Here is a 16,307-nt window from a genome sequence, read left to right as displayed (position 1 = left end):
ACTGCAGCGACAAATCAGGAGCTCCACATTCTTGGTAAAGTAGACATAAGCGGAAATCCCGGGAATCCTGGGAAAAATCTGGATTTGTCCCCCCCAATAAATCACTGTAAACATAACGAAATTTAAATTATATTAATAATATACATTTAACATATTACAATGTAGGCAGTAAATGTTACAGCAGTAAACCAAATGTTCGCCACTGGGAGCAGATACAAATACGTCCCATAAATGTGTATTTAAACCAAATGTGATTTCTTACAGTTAGACGCGTGACTGGGCTATTCACTTCATCCTGTTCGAACTGTGGGTGCCCGTCAAGCGACTGCTATATCCACCGAGGCTGGGAATGGGGTCCATAGTTAAGCGCTTTTTGAAATCTCGGTCTTAATCTGTTATTAAAAAGACTCACAATTGGAAGATTGCTTATTGTGTTATATTAACATCGTATTAAGGTTTATAACACGGATCAGTTGTCTTTCTACAACAGATTGCGGTAAACCTCGGCGTGGTTTCATTCGTTGTCATCATCTCTAACTTTCGGAGTAACTTAGGCTCTGAGAAAGGGTCTCTTTCTCTTGGTTAACTGCTGTTGCTGACGATCGGCAGCTCTGATAACGGTGGTTGTTTGCGGTTATAACAGTGTTCGTTATGTCCACCTCCCTTCTTTCTACGGTTGGCACTGGTGCTCCATGGGGCTCTGCAGAAAAAGTAGGGAGAGAGAGGTTTGGCATGTGGAATTTTAAATGATAGGCGTATAGACTACGTCACTAAGAGGCACCCCAGCTGTAACACGACAGCAACAAAGAGGAAATGAAAGCTCGGGAAAATAGGAACTACTAAATTAACCACAAAAAAATAAGTCAGAAAGAAACACTGTCCGAGTCTGTTCCTCGGTTTATCCATCTGCGATCACATCGCAGGTGACTGCCTTTCGGTAGGCTACCGGAGCAGTAGATGGGAAGTGGCTTTTGGCATTTGGCCTGACATTTTCATTACCACTTGATGATTGACCGGCGTCAAGAGGGATAAGGCTACCGTCCAAATCAACTTAACGCGCCTGTCTGAGTCTCGAGTGTAGCCCTTTCCTGCCTTCTCTCTCTCTGCAGTAAAGTGCTCCACTGCATGCAGTGTGAATCTATCTCCGTTTCAGTTTTAGCTACAGAAGCTTCCCTGCGAAGCGGGCGTGTAGTTATCGTGTTCACATTAAGGATTGTTGTGTGAACGCCAGTGTGACTGAGCCCCCTCACTTTCTTCAGGAAGCTTTAGCGCAGAGCAGAGGGACAGCCAGCCAGCAAGCGAGCGCTGCGCGAGAGAGGGACCGTCCGTCCATCCATCCATCCAGCCGCCCCTCTGCAGAAGCGCGCGCGCGCGATCACACACACACACACATACACACACACACACACACACACACACACACTTACACACACACTATCTTTCTCGTTCTCTCTCTGTTCTCACACATACACACAAACGTTCGAGTGGGTCCCACGGTGTGCGTCCAGGACTGCACGCCTGCCGTCGGCTGGAACAGGATAGGATGATATTGGGACACACGACGGTACAAGGGCCGTGGATTGCTACGCAAAATCCGACACAATGAAGACAATTGGATTACAGTGATTCACTGCTCAGCGCGTTGAAGTTACAAGGGGATTCTTTTATCTTTAACCGTGGGAATAATTTCACCAGTTATTTATACAAGACTGGTTTTCCAGAGGGGCTGTTGCAATGTCATTTCATACCACTATTTTGGAGCTATGTGGAAGAGAGATGCTGTAAGTAGTCTATATCTGCCTTTTTATTTAACAATTTCATGAAATAAAATAGTAATATTTTCTTTCCGTGGTGTGTGAGCGAAATGCCTTTTTACGCAGAGCCTTGTCCTCACCAAAGTGCCGCACCACCGCGGGAGGGACAGCCAGACGAACACATGGGTTGGTTTGTGCTGTTGCATGAACACCGACTACAAGATAATAATATAACCTGCGCAGTATTACTTGGCCATGTTTGATACATTTTATCTCAAAATTGCAGCGCATACAGACTCATCGTGACAACAGGCTGAGCATCATTGGTTAGAATTGAGGAGCCCCAAAACAAACGCAGACACCCACCACTATTTGTTGTTTTTATGAATGTAAAACGAATGCTGTTGAATAAACGGAACTGATTCGTTTATTGTTCCACCGGATCGAGTTTAGGCCCCCTCGCTCGGCACCTGTGTCATAATCGTACGCGCAGGCAGCTCTCTTAATAACCGCACTCTCTCCCGGTGCCTGTCGCCGCAGAATGGGATTTCTCGGTTTGATCTGGGGCTGTTGGTATGTTACAAGCGTGGAATGAGATCTGAGCACTTTTGGACAGCGATGACCGAGTTAGAACGCGTTTGGTACAAGTCCGAGAGTTGTAAACGCAGCCGTGGCTTTGAAGTAGTCTTCACTGCGGCTTTTGTTTCTCAGCTTCCCAACTTTCAACTCTACATGGCCCCGCCGACGAGGCGCATGCACTAAAAAAAGAAAATACCACTGGAGATGAGATCGTAAAGTATGTAACATATGGACTATGTAAACCTTTTGAATAAGTAAACACGTCACGAGTCATGATCCACCTTTCCACGCGCAAGCTTGAACTTCACGTGGTGCCGTACGAGCGGAGGGACGTCTTGATCTTCAGCCAGAGGAATACGTCTCTCTACCGAACGAAAAGGGTGCAAGCTAGAACATGGCCGGTAGGGGTCGCGGATGTATTGTGGTCCTTTCATTGGAGTTAATGAGAAATCCAAATGAATTTACATCTCCCCCTTTTTCCCCTCCGTGCTCCGAATCCAGTCACGTGTTAGCAGCACAGTTCTCGCATCTGACTGCGTTCTGGATCATTGAGAGCCATTTATGTTCTATTTTATATATAATTTTTGCACTGCAAAACAGCCAAGGCCGAGGGCCAAGGAAGGACGAGACAGTTATTTATAGAAGCAATTAAAGGCAATATTAACTTGTCCTTTTCGATTAGTATTGCTGTAACAAAAATATGGAGAACCTTATGCAAATGCCACGGATTCTGGTTGACCCAAGTGCTGTTAAAAAAAAGGGGAAGCTGGTGGTGAAATGAGTCTGTAACCTTTACAAAAAGCATCAGCCACAGATGTGCGCTTGACTCAGGTGCTGTGTATGAAGGCATGGTGTCCACTTTTATTTGTTTATTCTAATTCTCTCTATCCCTCTCTCTCTCCCTCTCTCTCTGATACCTCACTCTCTATCAAAAACACACACATGGAGTGCCTTTCCATTGAGTTACATTGAAGACGTATGCAGTCTACATGAACCTTCAGTGTGATTATAACTTCCACTGTGCTGTCCTCTCCTCTCAAACCCACGTCAGGCCATACAAAGCAGGTCCGTTGGTACAAAGGCCGGCTCAGCCTGCCACTCTGCTGCCCCTCTGCCTGGGACGAAAGGGAGGGTGGAGGGATGGAGGTAGGCAGAGGCAGAGATGGAGGGATACAATGGATAGATGGAGAGTTAGAGGGTAGAGGGATGGAAAAATGGAGACGGAGGAGAGCTAGAGAGAGATGGAGCCACAGAGGGAGGCATAGCCAAAGATGGAGGAAGTAAGGGAGCAAGGGAGGGATGGCGGAGGGTGAGATGGATGGATTGGAGGTGGAGTGCGAAAAGTACCTAGATATCTATAGATGAAAGGGCAAAAGAGAGGTGCAGTGCTTCAGGTGTAGGAGGGTGGCATGCTAACAGAGGCCTATTCATGGTGAACCATACATTCACCATCATACACCAGGAGACACAACTGGATACGTGTGTTTATCAACATTGGATCAGTGACTGTGCCTGGCTGTGAATTAGTCATGAGGAGTTGGTGTATACACCGGCTCATTCAATCTTAATGCATATAGGGCCTCTAAAAGAATATGGTTACGCTGGTAAATGTAATCATATTAATAGTCATTTAGCCATAAAGGAGATGCATAATTGATAGATCTGAAACCTAGTTTCTTTCAACCCTGCATTGCTCTGTGTGTGTATGAGAGAGAGGTTTCTATGTGGGTCTGTGTGTGTGTGTGAACAGTGCCGTAGATACGCCTGCCAAACATCATTTACTATGGTCTTGCCAAGAAATCGTCGCTTTTGTATGATGACAAATGATCCTGTCAGATTTGGTCGGAAAAAACACTTCCCCCCCCAAATCAGGCCACAGGGCGGAGAGGTGGAGAGAGCTCTCGGCCAAAAGCACGCCACCCTAGATTCAGCTAAGGGAGACCCTCAGCTTGCTGCCAGTTAACTGTGACTGAGGCCAGAGCAACGTCTAATTTTAAAAGACATCAAACATTACCTCTTCCTGTCAATCATTGTTGGGCCTATTCATCTTTTGTTCTGTCCTTTGTTCTTTTGTTCAGACCTCTTTTCTTCAAAGTGGAACTCTTCGCATTCACTGCGGTCAGTGATTTATTTCCACAGCCTACGTTTGGTGGTACATATGGGTCGGTGTGTGACCATTGTGGACTTTGCCACATACTTGGTCTATACTGTTCATCCCACATACTCTCTGCCTCCTGCCTCATTCACGCTCTGCTATTCATCACACCTGCTCCTCAGACCTACATATGTGTCCATTGGCCTCTGGCCGGCCTCACACACACACACACACACACACACACACACACACACACACACACACACACACACACACACACACACACACACACACACACACACACACACACACGTGCACACACTCGCACATGGGCACACACACACACCGTGTCCTGTTCTGTCGTAGTGCTGTCTGTCCAAGCGAGTAAGTGAGTGTGCAAGGTCCCGGTGGAATGGCCATGGTGATGTCACCGTGCTCTTCTGCTCCGGTTGCCGCGGCATCCACTGTCGTGTTCAATCTTCCTCAGCGACCGCTCACCCGCTCTCAGCTCTCAACGTCAGGCCTCGCAGCTCTCATCTCCCACTTATGAAACCACAAACCAACCAACCAGCTCCCCCTTCAACACACACACCCACAAACACACAAGCACACATACAGAACACGCACTTACACACATGGACGCGCGTACACAAGTGCACGTGCACTCATGCACATCCTTGCATTTTGGAATTAATTAGGAGTGAGAGTACTTCGTTCCGTTGTTGTAGACGGTGGTTAGTCTGGCCGGTGTGTGCAGTGTTGATTTGGATGAAGGATATCTTCAGTGAGAGCAGTTATGTTGTGATGTGCACCCGTTACCCGGAGAGAGCAGCATTTCCCAGGTCTAAGGCACCAGGGGAGCAGAGGCAGAGCCTCATTCAGCATCATCACCAGGGTCGGCCATATTTCTCGCCGTTTCTCACTGTCTATTTAAGTTGAGATACATTACTTGACGCTAACATCTGCCTCGTTTTCTGTGTGCCCACCCTTTCCTTTCACCCTCCTCTACCTTCCTCTCTCTCTCTCTCTCTCTCTCTCTCTCTCTCTCTCTCTCTCTCTCTCTCTCTCTCTCTCTCTCTCTCTCTCTCTCTCTCCTTCCCTTCCTCTCCAGGGGATGAAGAGGGTCAGCATGTCTGTCAGCAGGGGGGTGTGGCTCCTGACTCTCCTGGCTCTCCTGGCGGCGCTGGTGCTGGCGGTGGGCGCTGCCCGAGCAGGCGGAGCCGAGAAGGTGCCCGTGCTCAACATCGCAGTCATCCTGGGGCGTACGCGCTACATTTCCGACCGGGACATCCGGGCGCTGTGGAGCAAGGAGGACCCCATCGACGTCAACGTGGTCACGCTCCTGGTCAACGAGACCGACCCCAAGAGCATCATCACGCACATGTGCGACCTGATGTCCGGAACCAAGATCCACGGAGTGGTGTTTGGGGACGGGACCGACCAGGAGGCCATCGCCCAGATTTTGGATTTTATTTCCTCCCAGACGTTGATCCCCATCCTGGGCATCCACGGAGGCTCCTCCATGATCATGGCCGACAAGGTGAGAGAGGGAGGGGAGGAGGAAGAGAGGAAAAGAGGGAGGGAATGAGGGAGGGAGGGAGAGAGAGGGATGAATGGATGGATAAGCAACTATTTGGTGTGCTTGTCAGGTTATATATTTGACTCTGTGCTGGTATATGTGTGTGTGTCAGTCCAAGTGTGTGTGTGTGGAGTTTTGGGAAGGGTAGGGGAAAATGAGAGGGTGATTAAAGGAGAGAATATATCACTCTTCGATTATATTTTTTATGAAAAATCCTCATGAAGAGAAGCTTGCTTCTGCTCTCACTATGAATACTATCGACTTGTTTCATTGAGTGCTGTGACCATGCTAGCTCATTTGACTATCAATCACAAGCAACCAGCAGAGCTACTGTAGTTTAATAATGTGACATCAAACCACACCACTGTTCTGGTTGAGGGGGAAATCAGCCGAAAGTCCAAAAATAGACCAATTCAATCCTATCCCCTCAGACTCATATGCCAGTCTACACCAAAACAATGTGCTCCTTGATGGAAGGAGAATGCTGGCTGGTCTGGCTGTAGCCTTTTCAGAACACTGCATGTTAGTGGAAGGGATAACAAGAGGGGTGTGAGGGGGTGCACAGGGGCGGGGGGCAGGGGAAGGAGATGGTGTGTGAAGAATGAGGGATTGAGGGTGAAGAGAGGGAGAAAGAGGAGCATGGATAATCCCTGGGCTGTAGCAGAGCAGTAGACAAGAGGTTGACTGGAGAGGTTTTAAAGAATGTACGGAGACCACATGCACTAGAAAACCTCATATCAGCAAGTTCCTGTAAACCCCTGCCATATACACACTCTCACACACACAGACTCAAATGCACACACACCTACACGGTGGAATTGCAGCTAGACCAGTTTCCCTCCAGATCTCTTCTCTAGGAAACGCAGGAGAACTGATTCCCCTGGTTCAACTCTTGGTTCCTCCCCTGGTTCCTCTCCTGGTTCCTCCTCTGGTTTCTCTCCATGTTCCTCAGAGAGTCTTTTCAGTCTAACAGGTGCCTCTGCCTCTGCTCCCTTGTGGATTGCATGCAGATTAAAGTAATCCTCAGCATGTTTATACGTGTGTGTGTGAGAGAGAAAGAGTGTATGTGTGTGTTTGCATGAAAGAGATCCTCTTTGTGTGTGTGTTTGTGTGTTTGTTTTCTTCTCCTCTTCATTGATAGCTTTTTGGGATTGTGAGTCAAGTCATGCCTCCATGCCCCGAGGAGAGTCTTATCAGAACTGCAAGAGAGAGAAAGACTTAGACTTAGAGTGAGAAACAGAGAGAGAGTAACAGAGAGATAGACACGGACTGAGAAAGAGGGAGACACTGAGAGACACACAGGCAGAAAGAGACAGAGACAGAGAAAGAGAGACAGAGAGAGTGGAGGCGACCAGTCTTTCTCTCAGCTGGTTAATTAGATAAATATGGCAGCTTCTTTCTGTGTTAGACCTATCCATACGTCTTTATACTGTTATTGAATTATGGAGCAGTCAACAATACATTATTAATCACTTAGCGGCTCTCCACATCTTCTGCTTGGTATGGCACTTCCTTACCAAACAGGATGTAAACTACAGTTGTTAGAATATATCATGCTTTAATATTGACAGTTCTTTTTACCTTTCTTCCTGGCTGTGTAATTATGTCCATGAAAGCCAGGAGCTGGTCATTCGCCTCATGTTCCTCCCGTGGTAAACTGTTATCGACACATACTCTCCTAGCAATCTCTAGTAACAATTACTGTAGCTCTGTCTTGTTCATGGCAAAGCACTTTCAGACTGGCTGTCCCTCATTGAAGTTATTTATGGTGAGAAGTTCCACTGGTTGTTTGGTTCTTTGTGTATCAGACAGAGCCAATAGTTCAGGGGAAGGATTTTTCCTGAGGCTTTTCGTGACTCAAAGTTAGGACATCCCTGTACAAAATGGAACCAACAGGTGCATGCAGACATCGGTAAATGGGTACATTACTGAAGATGGTGAACCCTACATGTCTAGAATCTAGTGTGTGAGATTCTGGAAATATGTGTAGACATTAATGTGTGTTTGTGTGGCTCTACCCCCCCCCCCCCCCATACAGCCTAGGGGAGACAGGAGGGCATGACAGAGAAAGAGAAAGAAGGTTAAAAAGAAATAGAGAGGCAGACAAAGAAAGAGACAAAAGAGACAGAGACAGAGAACAGAGAATGAAGACACCTTAATTATTCCCTTACGGGTTGGCTGGACATTACACTATGCTCCATACCACATCAACATGCCCCAGAGAGCACACCAATACATCAATAACCAACAAAAAATGAAACCCAACACCAAAGACACATTAACAAAACCACACACTAGAACGAAGTAACAAAAGTTGTGAAACACATCTATATGAACACATTCTCAAAAATGAGTTATACATCCTCTATCAGAATCAGAATCAGAATGGGATTTATTCGCCATGAAAGTTTGCACAGACAAGGAATTTGCTTTGGCAGGAAGGTGCATACAATAAACATATAGGGACCTAAAATTTAAATATGTGGACTATCTATACTAAGGGCACATGAACTAGCAGTACTAAGTGGGATTAGAATATAATTAAATATACAATAAAATAAAATATAAGTTGCTGTAAATTACAATATAAAAATACAAAAATACAAATATTACAAAAAATACAAATGTACAAGATACAATTTTGTAATGCAGTGCAAAAAGCAGTGTGTTTTAAGCAGGAAGTCATTAGAGTCAGTGTGGTCCCTTGGCCTTGTTGAAGAGGCCAACAGCGGAAGGGAAGAAACTGTTTTTGTAGCGTGAGGTATTGGTCCTGATGGACCGCAGCCTTCTGCCGGAGGGGAGTGACTGAAACAGGGAGTGTCCAGGGTGGGAGGAGTCGGCCACAATCTTCCTCGCTCGCCTCAGGGTCCTCGAGGTGTGCAGGTCCTCGAGGGTAGGCAGATTGCAGCCAATCACCTTCTCAGCAGTGCGGATGATACGCTGCAGTCTGCTCTTGTCCTTGGCAGTGGCAGCAGCGTACCAGACGGTGATGGAGGAGGTGAGGATGGACTCAATGATGGCTGAGTAGAAGTGCACCATCATTGTCTTTGGCAGGTTGAACTTCTTCAGCTGCTGAAGGAAGTACATCCTCTGTTGTGCTTTCTTGATGAGGGAGCTGATGTTCAGTTGCAACAGACAGAGAGAGAGAGAAACAGAGAACGAGATAGAGAGACAGTGAAGAGAGAGAGAGACATAGAAAGAGAGAGACAATAAAGAAAGAGACAGAGAAAGAAAGAAAGAAACAGAGATACAGAGAGAAAGAGAGAGATATTTCACAGTAATCCACCCACAGGGTAGTACCTCTCTTTAATGATGAAGTTTCCTCCCTCCGTGTCAGACAAACACACGTATACACACACATGGACACAAATGTACGCACGGACGCACACACACACACACTTACCTACACACATACACCTACACTTTCACTCAGTGTTTCTCTTTAACTGATCTGGTGACACACACAGTCCCTTAGTTAGTGAGCGTGTTTGTGTAAATATTGATCCATAACCGTGGAACAGGAGATACATCCCCAGCAAACGAGCTGTAAGTTCGGATCATTTTTATTGACAGGCTGCACTGTGTTTGTGTTGTGTGCGTGTGTGGATGTAAATGTGCGTGTGTGTGTGTGTGTGTGTGTGCGCGTGCGTGTGCTTACGTGTGTGTGTCAATTTCTCTGCTCGCTGTGTGTTTACAAAATGATCCAGGGATGTTATTCATCCATAGTTGTTATCTTCCCTCAGGCTGTATCATTACACACACGCACACACACACACACACACTCACACACCCACCCTGCTGCGTTTGGAACTGCCTGTTAGAACTGAATAGCATTCTGCTATGGGAGGAGAGAGAGGGAGTTTTTATTATTGCATTTATGAGTTTGTCCAATTATCCACTTGAGATGCTTGTTTTGGTTTGGCTGGAACCATAATCTCATTTAATGAGACCATCTTCTCCTGTCAGAACTACAAGTCTGTTGCTTTTTCTGGCGCTGGAGTGTGTGTGTGTGTAAAGTATGGGTGCTTGTGTGTGTATTGTCTTACGTTTAAATGACAGTGGCCGTGTCATTCTGTAGTCAGACATCTTGTTTCAGCGTTGAGTGAAGATGCTTGGTTTCTGTTCCCTTGATAGCGCTTGTTACATTGTTGGTAGCAAGGTTGGATCACATTGTTTTGTTTCTCTTTCCCTGGGAGATGGATGTGTGTGTGTGTGTGTGTCGGAGTGTGTGAGTTATTCCCATTGCTAGATAGAGGGATCTTTTGGATGAAAAATGGCTTCTGAGCTTTCAAGTGGAATCAATTTTAAAGCTGTTTGGGGGAATGGGCCCACTTTTGTCCTCCCTCCCTCTTCTCTCTCTCTCTCTCTCTCTCTCTCTCTCTCTCTCTCTCTCTCTCTCTCTCTCTCTTTCTCTCTTTCCCTAATCACTTTTTTTCAATCTCTGCTCATCTTTCTCTCTCTCTCCATTGGTCCCTGCACCCCCCCCCCCATCTCTCACTTTCATGCTGTGTTAAGCGGTAGCTAGCACAGTGTTTGTGGTGTGTGTGTGCACCTATGTGTATGCAGCGGAAGGAAAGCACAGTAATTGTGCAGTGTAGTTTGAGCTTGTTTGGCGACGTGCAGCGTTCTCTCAGTCCCAAACCTCAGGGTTATGTTTAGGCCAATAAGAGACGCTGCTGTGCTCACCTCCATCTCTCTCTCTCTCTGTCCCTCCCTCCCTCTCTCTCTCTCCCTCTCTCTCTCTCTCTCTCTCTCTCTCTCTCTCTCTCTCTCTCTCTCTCTCTCTCTCTCTCTCTCTCTCTCTCTCTCTCTCTCTCTCTCTCAGTACATACAGTAGGGATTGGGGAGCATGTGCAGAACTCTGTGAGAGAACAATTCTGTCACGCAACAGAGTTTGCCCCGTGTGTGGTGGGAGAGTATCTGAGTGAGTGTGTTAGTGTGTGAGTGTGTGTGTGTGTGAGGGTAGTTACCTAGCCTAGGGTAGTTTCTCACCTGAACCTCAGCAGCACATACATAGCACAGCACATACATACATACATACAGCAAGTTACATTACAGCACTCGTGTAGGGACTGCTAGTTTATGTACATTGCTAATGGATGTACAATATTAGTGTATATACAATTGTATACATTCCATTGTAGTATATACAATAGTACCTAATATACAATGACAATGTACAAACAGTAGTTGTTTAGTTTGCGTACAGTAGTCAGTACAGTTATGTACAGTAATAATGTATACAGTAGTGCATGTTCAGTGAAGACCATTCCTGGTACCTACTGTTAGAACTAGATAACTTCATCTAGGTTGTAAACTACTGCGGTCACAATAGACACAATGTCCTTGGCTAGGCACTTGTTTGCATATCAATACTACCAGAGTGTGTGTGTATTGTCTGTGTGTTGGTGGACGTTTGTCATTGCAAGGATAAACATACAATTGTCTGGCTAATCTGTTAGTGTTTGTGTGTGTGTGTGTGTGTGTGACTAGGAGGCTCGATAACCAGTAAATGTAATTAGGATCTGTTTGACTGCTGTCAAACCATGTAAACAAATACACCCCAGGGGGGAGGCCCTTCTGCATGTGTGTGTGTGGGGATGTGAGAGAGTGAACAAATACAGTACACGTGTGTGTGTGCGTCTTTACGCATACGCGTATTTGTTTACTATTCTATTCCATTCCATTTCATCCCGTTCTATTCTACCCTCCACTCTATGCTTGGTTTGTGTGGCACCAGCACAAACACGACAGTCTCCTCTGACCTCTCTCCCGGCATGTGTGTGTCTGGTGTGGCCTGGAACGGCGGGCCTGTTCCCAGGCGTTAGTCCCAGGCAGCCTCATGACCCAGGTTAAGTAGTGTGGCGAGGGGGAGAGATAAGGCCCTGGACAGCCTCTGATGCTGACGGATAGCTGCTGACTGCTGCCTCGTTGACTGTTGACCCCGTCCCCCCGTCCCCCCGTCCCCCGTCCCCCCCCCACGGCAGATTTCGAACCATCCAGGAGATCTTCATAAGGCCTATTACGCAAACGAGGGTGGGGAAAACATACGGGCACTCCGCACGCACATGCACACACACTCTCGCCTGTAAAATATCTGTTGTTGTGTCTTGGTCCTGTGTTGTGTGTGTGTGTGTGTGTTCTCAGGGCCCGGTGTGTATCCACGGCTGTTCTTATGCCCAGGTAATGGAGACCTAAGTAATGACCTCTCGTGGTTGCTGCTCGAGGGAAGTCCTTGAGCGTACGGCTGTTTAATTGGGGTAGTAGTTAGTGTTGGTTAGCCCAGCAGTCTGGACTTTCCAGTCCCCTCCAGAATAGTTTTGACCTGAGAGTAGGTTTGGCAGTGCACTCGCACTTTCTTTGATAATGCTAAAACACATTCACACAGAAGCACACATACTCCCACACACAAATACGCATGCATACACACACGCGCACACGCACGCACACGCACGCACACTTGACACACACGCACACACACATACACACACACACACACGCACACACACACACACAGTCTCCATCACTGCCATTCCTTCTTTGAACCTAATGTACCCCTACTGCCACAAATGTTGCTCTCCCCTTTACTTAACTCCCTCTGCGTCTTTTAATGGAATTGCAAAATGAAAACAGACCTCTTGCCTTTTAGAACTTCCTATTATCGCTCCTGAACACACACATAAAAGCACATGAAGCACACACACACATGTTACTCTGCAGTGGCTCTGCAGTGAACACAAAGACATTAGAATCGGGCTTTTGCATCCCGTAGTGTAGCGCTTCCCTAGCGTAGCAACACAAATCCATTAGAATAGACCAGTCTTTCCCTTAGCGCTAGCGTACCCTAGCCTAGCACTCTGCATGACTGCCTTGTCGGGGGCAGTGAGCTGTACAAAAAGACAGGGCATGGAGAATGGAGGAGAGGACATGAATTAAATATTCCTCCTTTGTGCCTCTCCCTAGTTTCAGACACTGTGTGTGTATTATGAATGAGCACCCCACGGACGATAAAGCCAATGTTAATTGTTCTGGATGGGAGGATGGATGGAGGGAGGGAGGGAGGGGGGTCCTGAATTGAAGGAGTGTCCCTGGGCAGCAAGCAAAGAACAACGGCTCTCAGGAAACGCTATTGTGCATGTTTCATTGGCACGCTGCTTCGCTATTAAAACTTCCACTTTGAAAAGGAGGACACAGCTTGCGAACGGGGCCACTGAGGCGGAGAGCTCTACAGTGTGTAAAGCTTCGGAAGAAACGCTCCAGAACAGACAGATCCCTGCGCGTCCGCCCGCATCCTCCACCACAACACCTGCCGTTTGTGAAGAACCGCTCCAGGCCTGTCCGACCGGAGGATCTACTTGTCTGCTCCCCACGCCGACATGGCTTCCAGACTGAGTGTCATGGTGGAGAGTAGAGACAGTTGTCTTCTGCTGACAGAGCCTGGTTGAAGCCTTTTACGTTCTACTGTGAGGAACAAATCCATTGGAACAGTGTCTCAAATCAACCCTCAACCCCCCCCCCCTCCCTCAGTGTAACAGTTTAATGTGCTGCTGTGTATGGTAGCAGTGGGTTTAGTGTGTGTAATGTGTAGTATGCTAGTACGTGTGGTAGCAGTGCGGTGGGCAAGTGTGTGTGCGCGGCGTTAGATATATTGAGTGTGATTGCATGCTATTGAGGCCAGAGGGGACAGTGGTTATAGAATCTTCAGGCACAGAGAGTGAGAAAAAGAGGGAGAAAGAGAGATGGAGAAAGACAGAGAGAAAGAGAGAGGGAAAAATAGAACAAGAGATAGAGTGGTGGTGGGGGGGCAGAAGAGTGAAGACGAGAGAGGGAGTCTGGAAATAGGACAGTCATTTAAGTGCTGCTTTAATTAAGTCCATACTATCTGCTTATTGCTGATATGATTCAGTCAGTGAATAGACAGGGTATGCCCTGTATTACTGCCCCCCCCCTCCACTCCCCAGGCATGTCTTACTGTAATTACTGTAGCACTCTGCTAATACTAGCGTTAACACTGCGCAACGCCAGAATGGGTCCCCCTGGTCTTCAAGGTGACTGTGAAACTCTCTGAAAAAGGGGATTGAGGAGTGAAATCAGCGAGCTCTCTTCTCACCTCCTCGCTGGGTCAAGAGTCCAAAAAGACGAAAAGTCTTGCAGCGTTGTTGCATCCATTCTCTACCATTAGGTCTGGCGTGAGTCATTTCTGCTGATCACTCACTCACACACGCACGCACACACACACCCTACCAGCCTACCCCCTCAGCAGCACCTGTTCTAGCCTGCTCCCTGTAAGAGAGAGTAAACTAGTTTGCTGTTCCACTTCCCTCTGGCTGCGATGCCAGCCTGTGGGGCTTTTTTGGGCTCTCCGACAGACAGGCGGGCAGGACTGGCTGGTATAAATAGGAGAGGAGGAGGAGAGGAAGGAGGGAAGATGGATGGGGGAAGGCGGAGGAGTGTTTCAGGGTCGGCGTTGACAAATGGGGCTGCAGAGTGTGGGAGCTCAGGGGACTGGCGGCAGTTAGGTCAGTCTTCCCAGAGGGCAGAGCAAAATGGGTTTTACCTGCCTGCTCACGCCCACCTGCTGCCCACCTGACTCCAGGTAGACTAGGAGACAGACAGAGAGACAGAGAGACAGAGAGACAGGGAGACAGGGAGACAGAGAGACAGGGAGACAGGGAGACAGGGAGACAGAGAGACAGAGAGACAGAGAGACAGGGAGACAGAGAGACAGAGAGACAGGGAGACAGGGAGACAGAGAGACAGAGAGACAGAGAGACAGGGAGACAGGGAGACAGAGAGACAGGGAGACAGGGAGACAGGGAGACAGGGAGACAGAGAGACAGAGAGACAGAGAGACAGAGAGACAGGGAGACAGAGAGACAGGGAGACAGGGAGACAAAGAGACAAAGAGACAGAGAGACAGAGAGACAGGGAGACAGAGAGACAGGGAGACAGGGAGACAGAGAGACAGAGAGACAGAGAGACAGGGAGACAGAGAGACAGGGAGACAGGGAGACAGGGAGACAGGGAGACAGAGAGACAGAGAGACAAAGAGACAAAGAGACAAAGAGACAGGGAGACAAGGATACAGAGAAAGAAACAGGCAGGCAGACCAACAGACAGGCAGGCAGGCATGCAGGTGGGTAAGTATGCATGTTCCACCTGTATCAGCTTTCTTCACAGCAGGATGGGAGTGAGGTTGACGTCTCCTATAAGTAGAGCCTCCTAACCCGCCTCCTCCCTGTTGCCTTGGTAACCCGCTGTTGAAGTCAAAATCACACAATGTGACAGTTTTCAAAGTTCACTGATAGTCAGAAAACTCTTTTGAATCATCATTCCAGCAAACCACTCAATGATGAGTTTGCGTTTATTTCTTTTTAAATGATCATTATTCTCAGAGAATGACCGTGCTCCGGACCAATGTGTAATGGCCTCGACTGTGGAACTCTATTTCTCCTAGCTTTCAATAGAGACATACACAGACTGATTTCTATGGGAGCGTTGACACTGAGGAGCTGAGGAGTCGTGCTTCGCTGGAGTGTGTGAGTGCGTGTGTGTGTGAGGGGGTGCAAACACTCCAGAACATCAGAACCTTGACGAGCAGCAGAGGAGCTAACATTGTTACTGGAGGCTGAATATCCCACCTCGAAGAGATGAAGACGCACTCGGAGATAGAGACAACCCCTCGCTACTTCCTGTTTACTTACAAGGCATACAGACATACACATTCACACACACACACACACACACACGCACACACACACACACACCAAAGAACAATATGTTTCCGTCGTCAGATTGTGAGGTAGAATGAGTTCATGGCATTCCTTAAGGTTACATGCTTACGTGTTAGCTGAGATGACGATGGAGTGTGCTTAGCCTGGGAGGTTACAATGTTCTCTCTCCATCTTCGGCCACACACACACACACACACACACACACACACACACACACACACACACACACACACACACACACACTCACACCCACTCATGCACACACACAGACACACCCACACACAGCTCAGAGAAGTACTAAACACTAAGTAGGGTTAGCTATTGATAAAGACTTAAAGTTTGCTCTGTTAAACACCTCTCTGCCTGCAGTCCATTCAATTTATTACAGCTCTCTCTCTCTCTCTCTCTCTCTCTCTCTCTCTCTCTCTCTCTCTCTCTCTCTCTCTCTCTCTCTCTCTCTCTCTCTCACACACACACACATACTACACGCTATTCTGTTATTACAACTGACAGGAACTTATTGTGTTTTTTAAACATTAATATTTGTTGGTGCCTCTCAACCCTCA

At 47.4% G+C, this 16,307-nt stretch overlaps 1 protein-coding gene across 1 annotated transcript in view; it reads left to right on the top strand.

Annotated features, from left to right (window-relative positions):
- Positions 1 to 5,542: 5,542 nt before the first annotated feature.
- The window catches only part of grin2aa (glutamate receptor, ionotropic, N-methyl D-aspartate 2A, a), a 67,404-nt gene continuing 56,639 nt past the window's right edge, over positions 5,543 to 16,307 (top strand). The window contains 1 exon segment of the mRNA XM_067232551.1: positions 5,543 to 5,968. Coding sequence (XP_067088652.1) covers positions 5,543 to 5,968 — 426 coding nt within the window.

The sequence above is a fragment of the Osmerus mordax genome, chromosome 3, assembly GCF_038355195.1.
Source record: "Osmerus mordax isolate fOsmMor3 chromosome 3, fOsmMor3.pri, whole genome shotgun sequence".
In the NCBI taxonomy this organism is placed as follows: domain Eukaryota; kingdom Metazoa; phylum Chordata; class Actinopteri; order Osmeriformes; family Osmeridae; genus Osmerus; species Osmerus mordax.
Note: the sequence above shows the minus strand (reverse complement) of the source record. Positions and strands in the feature narration are given on the sequence as shown.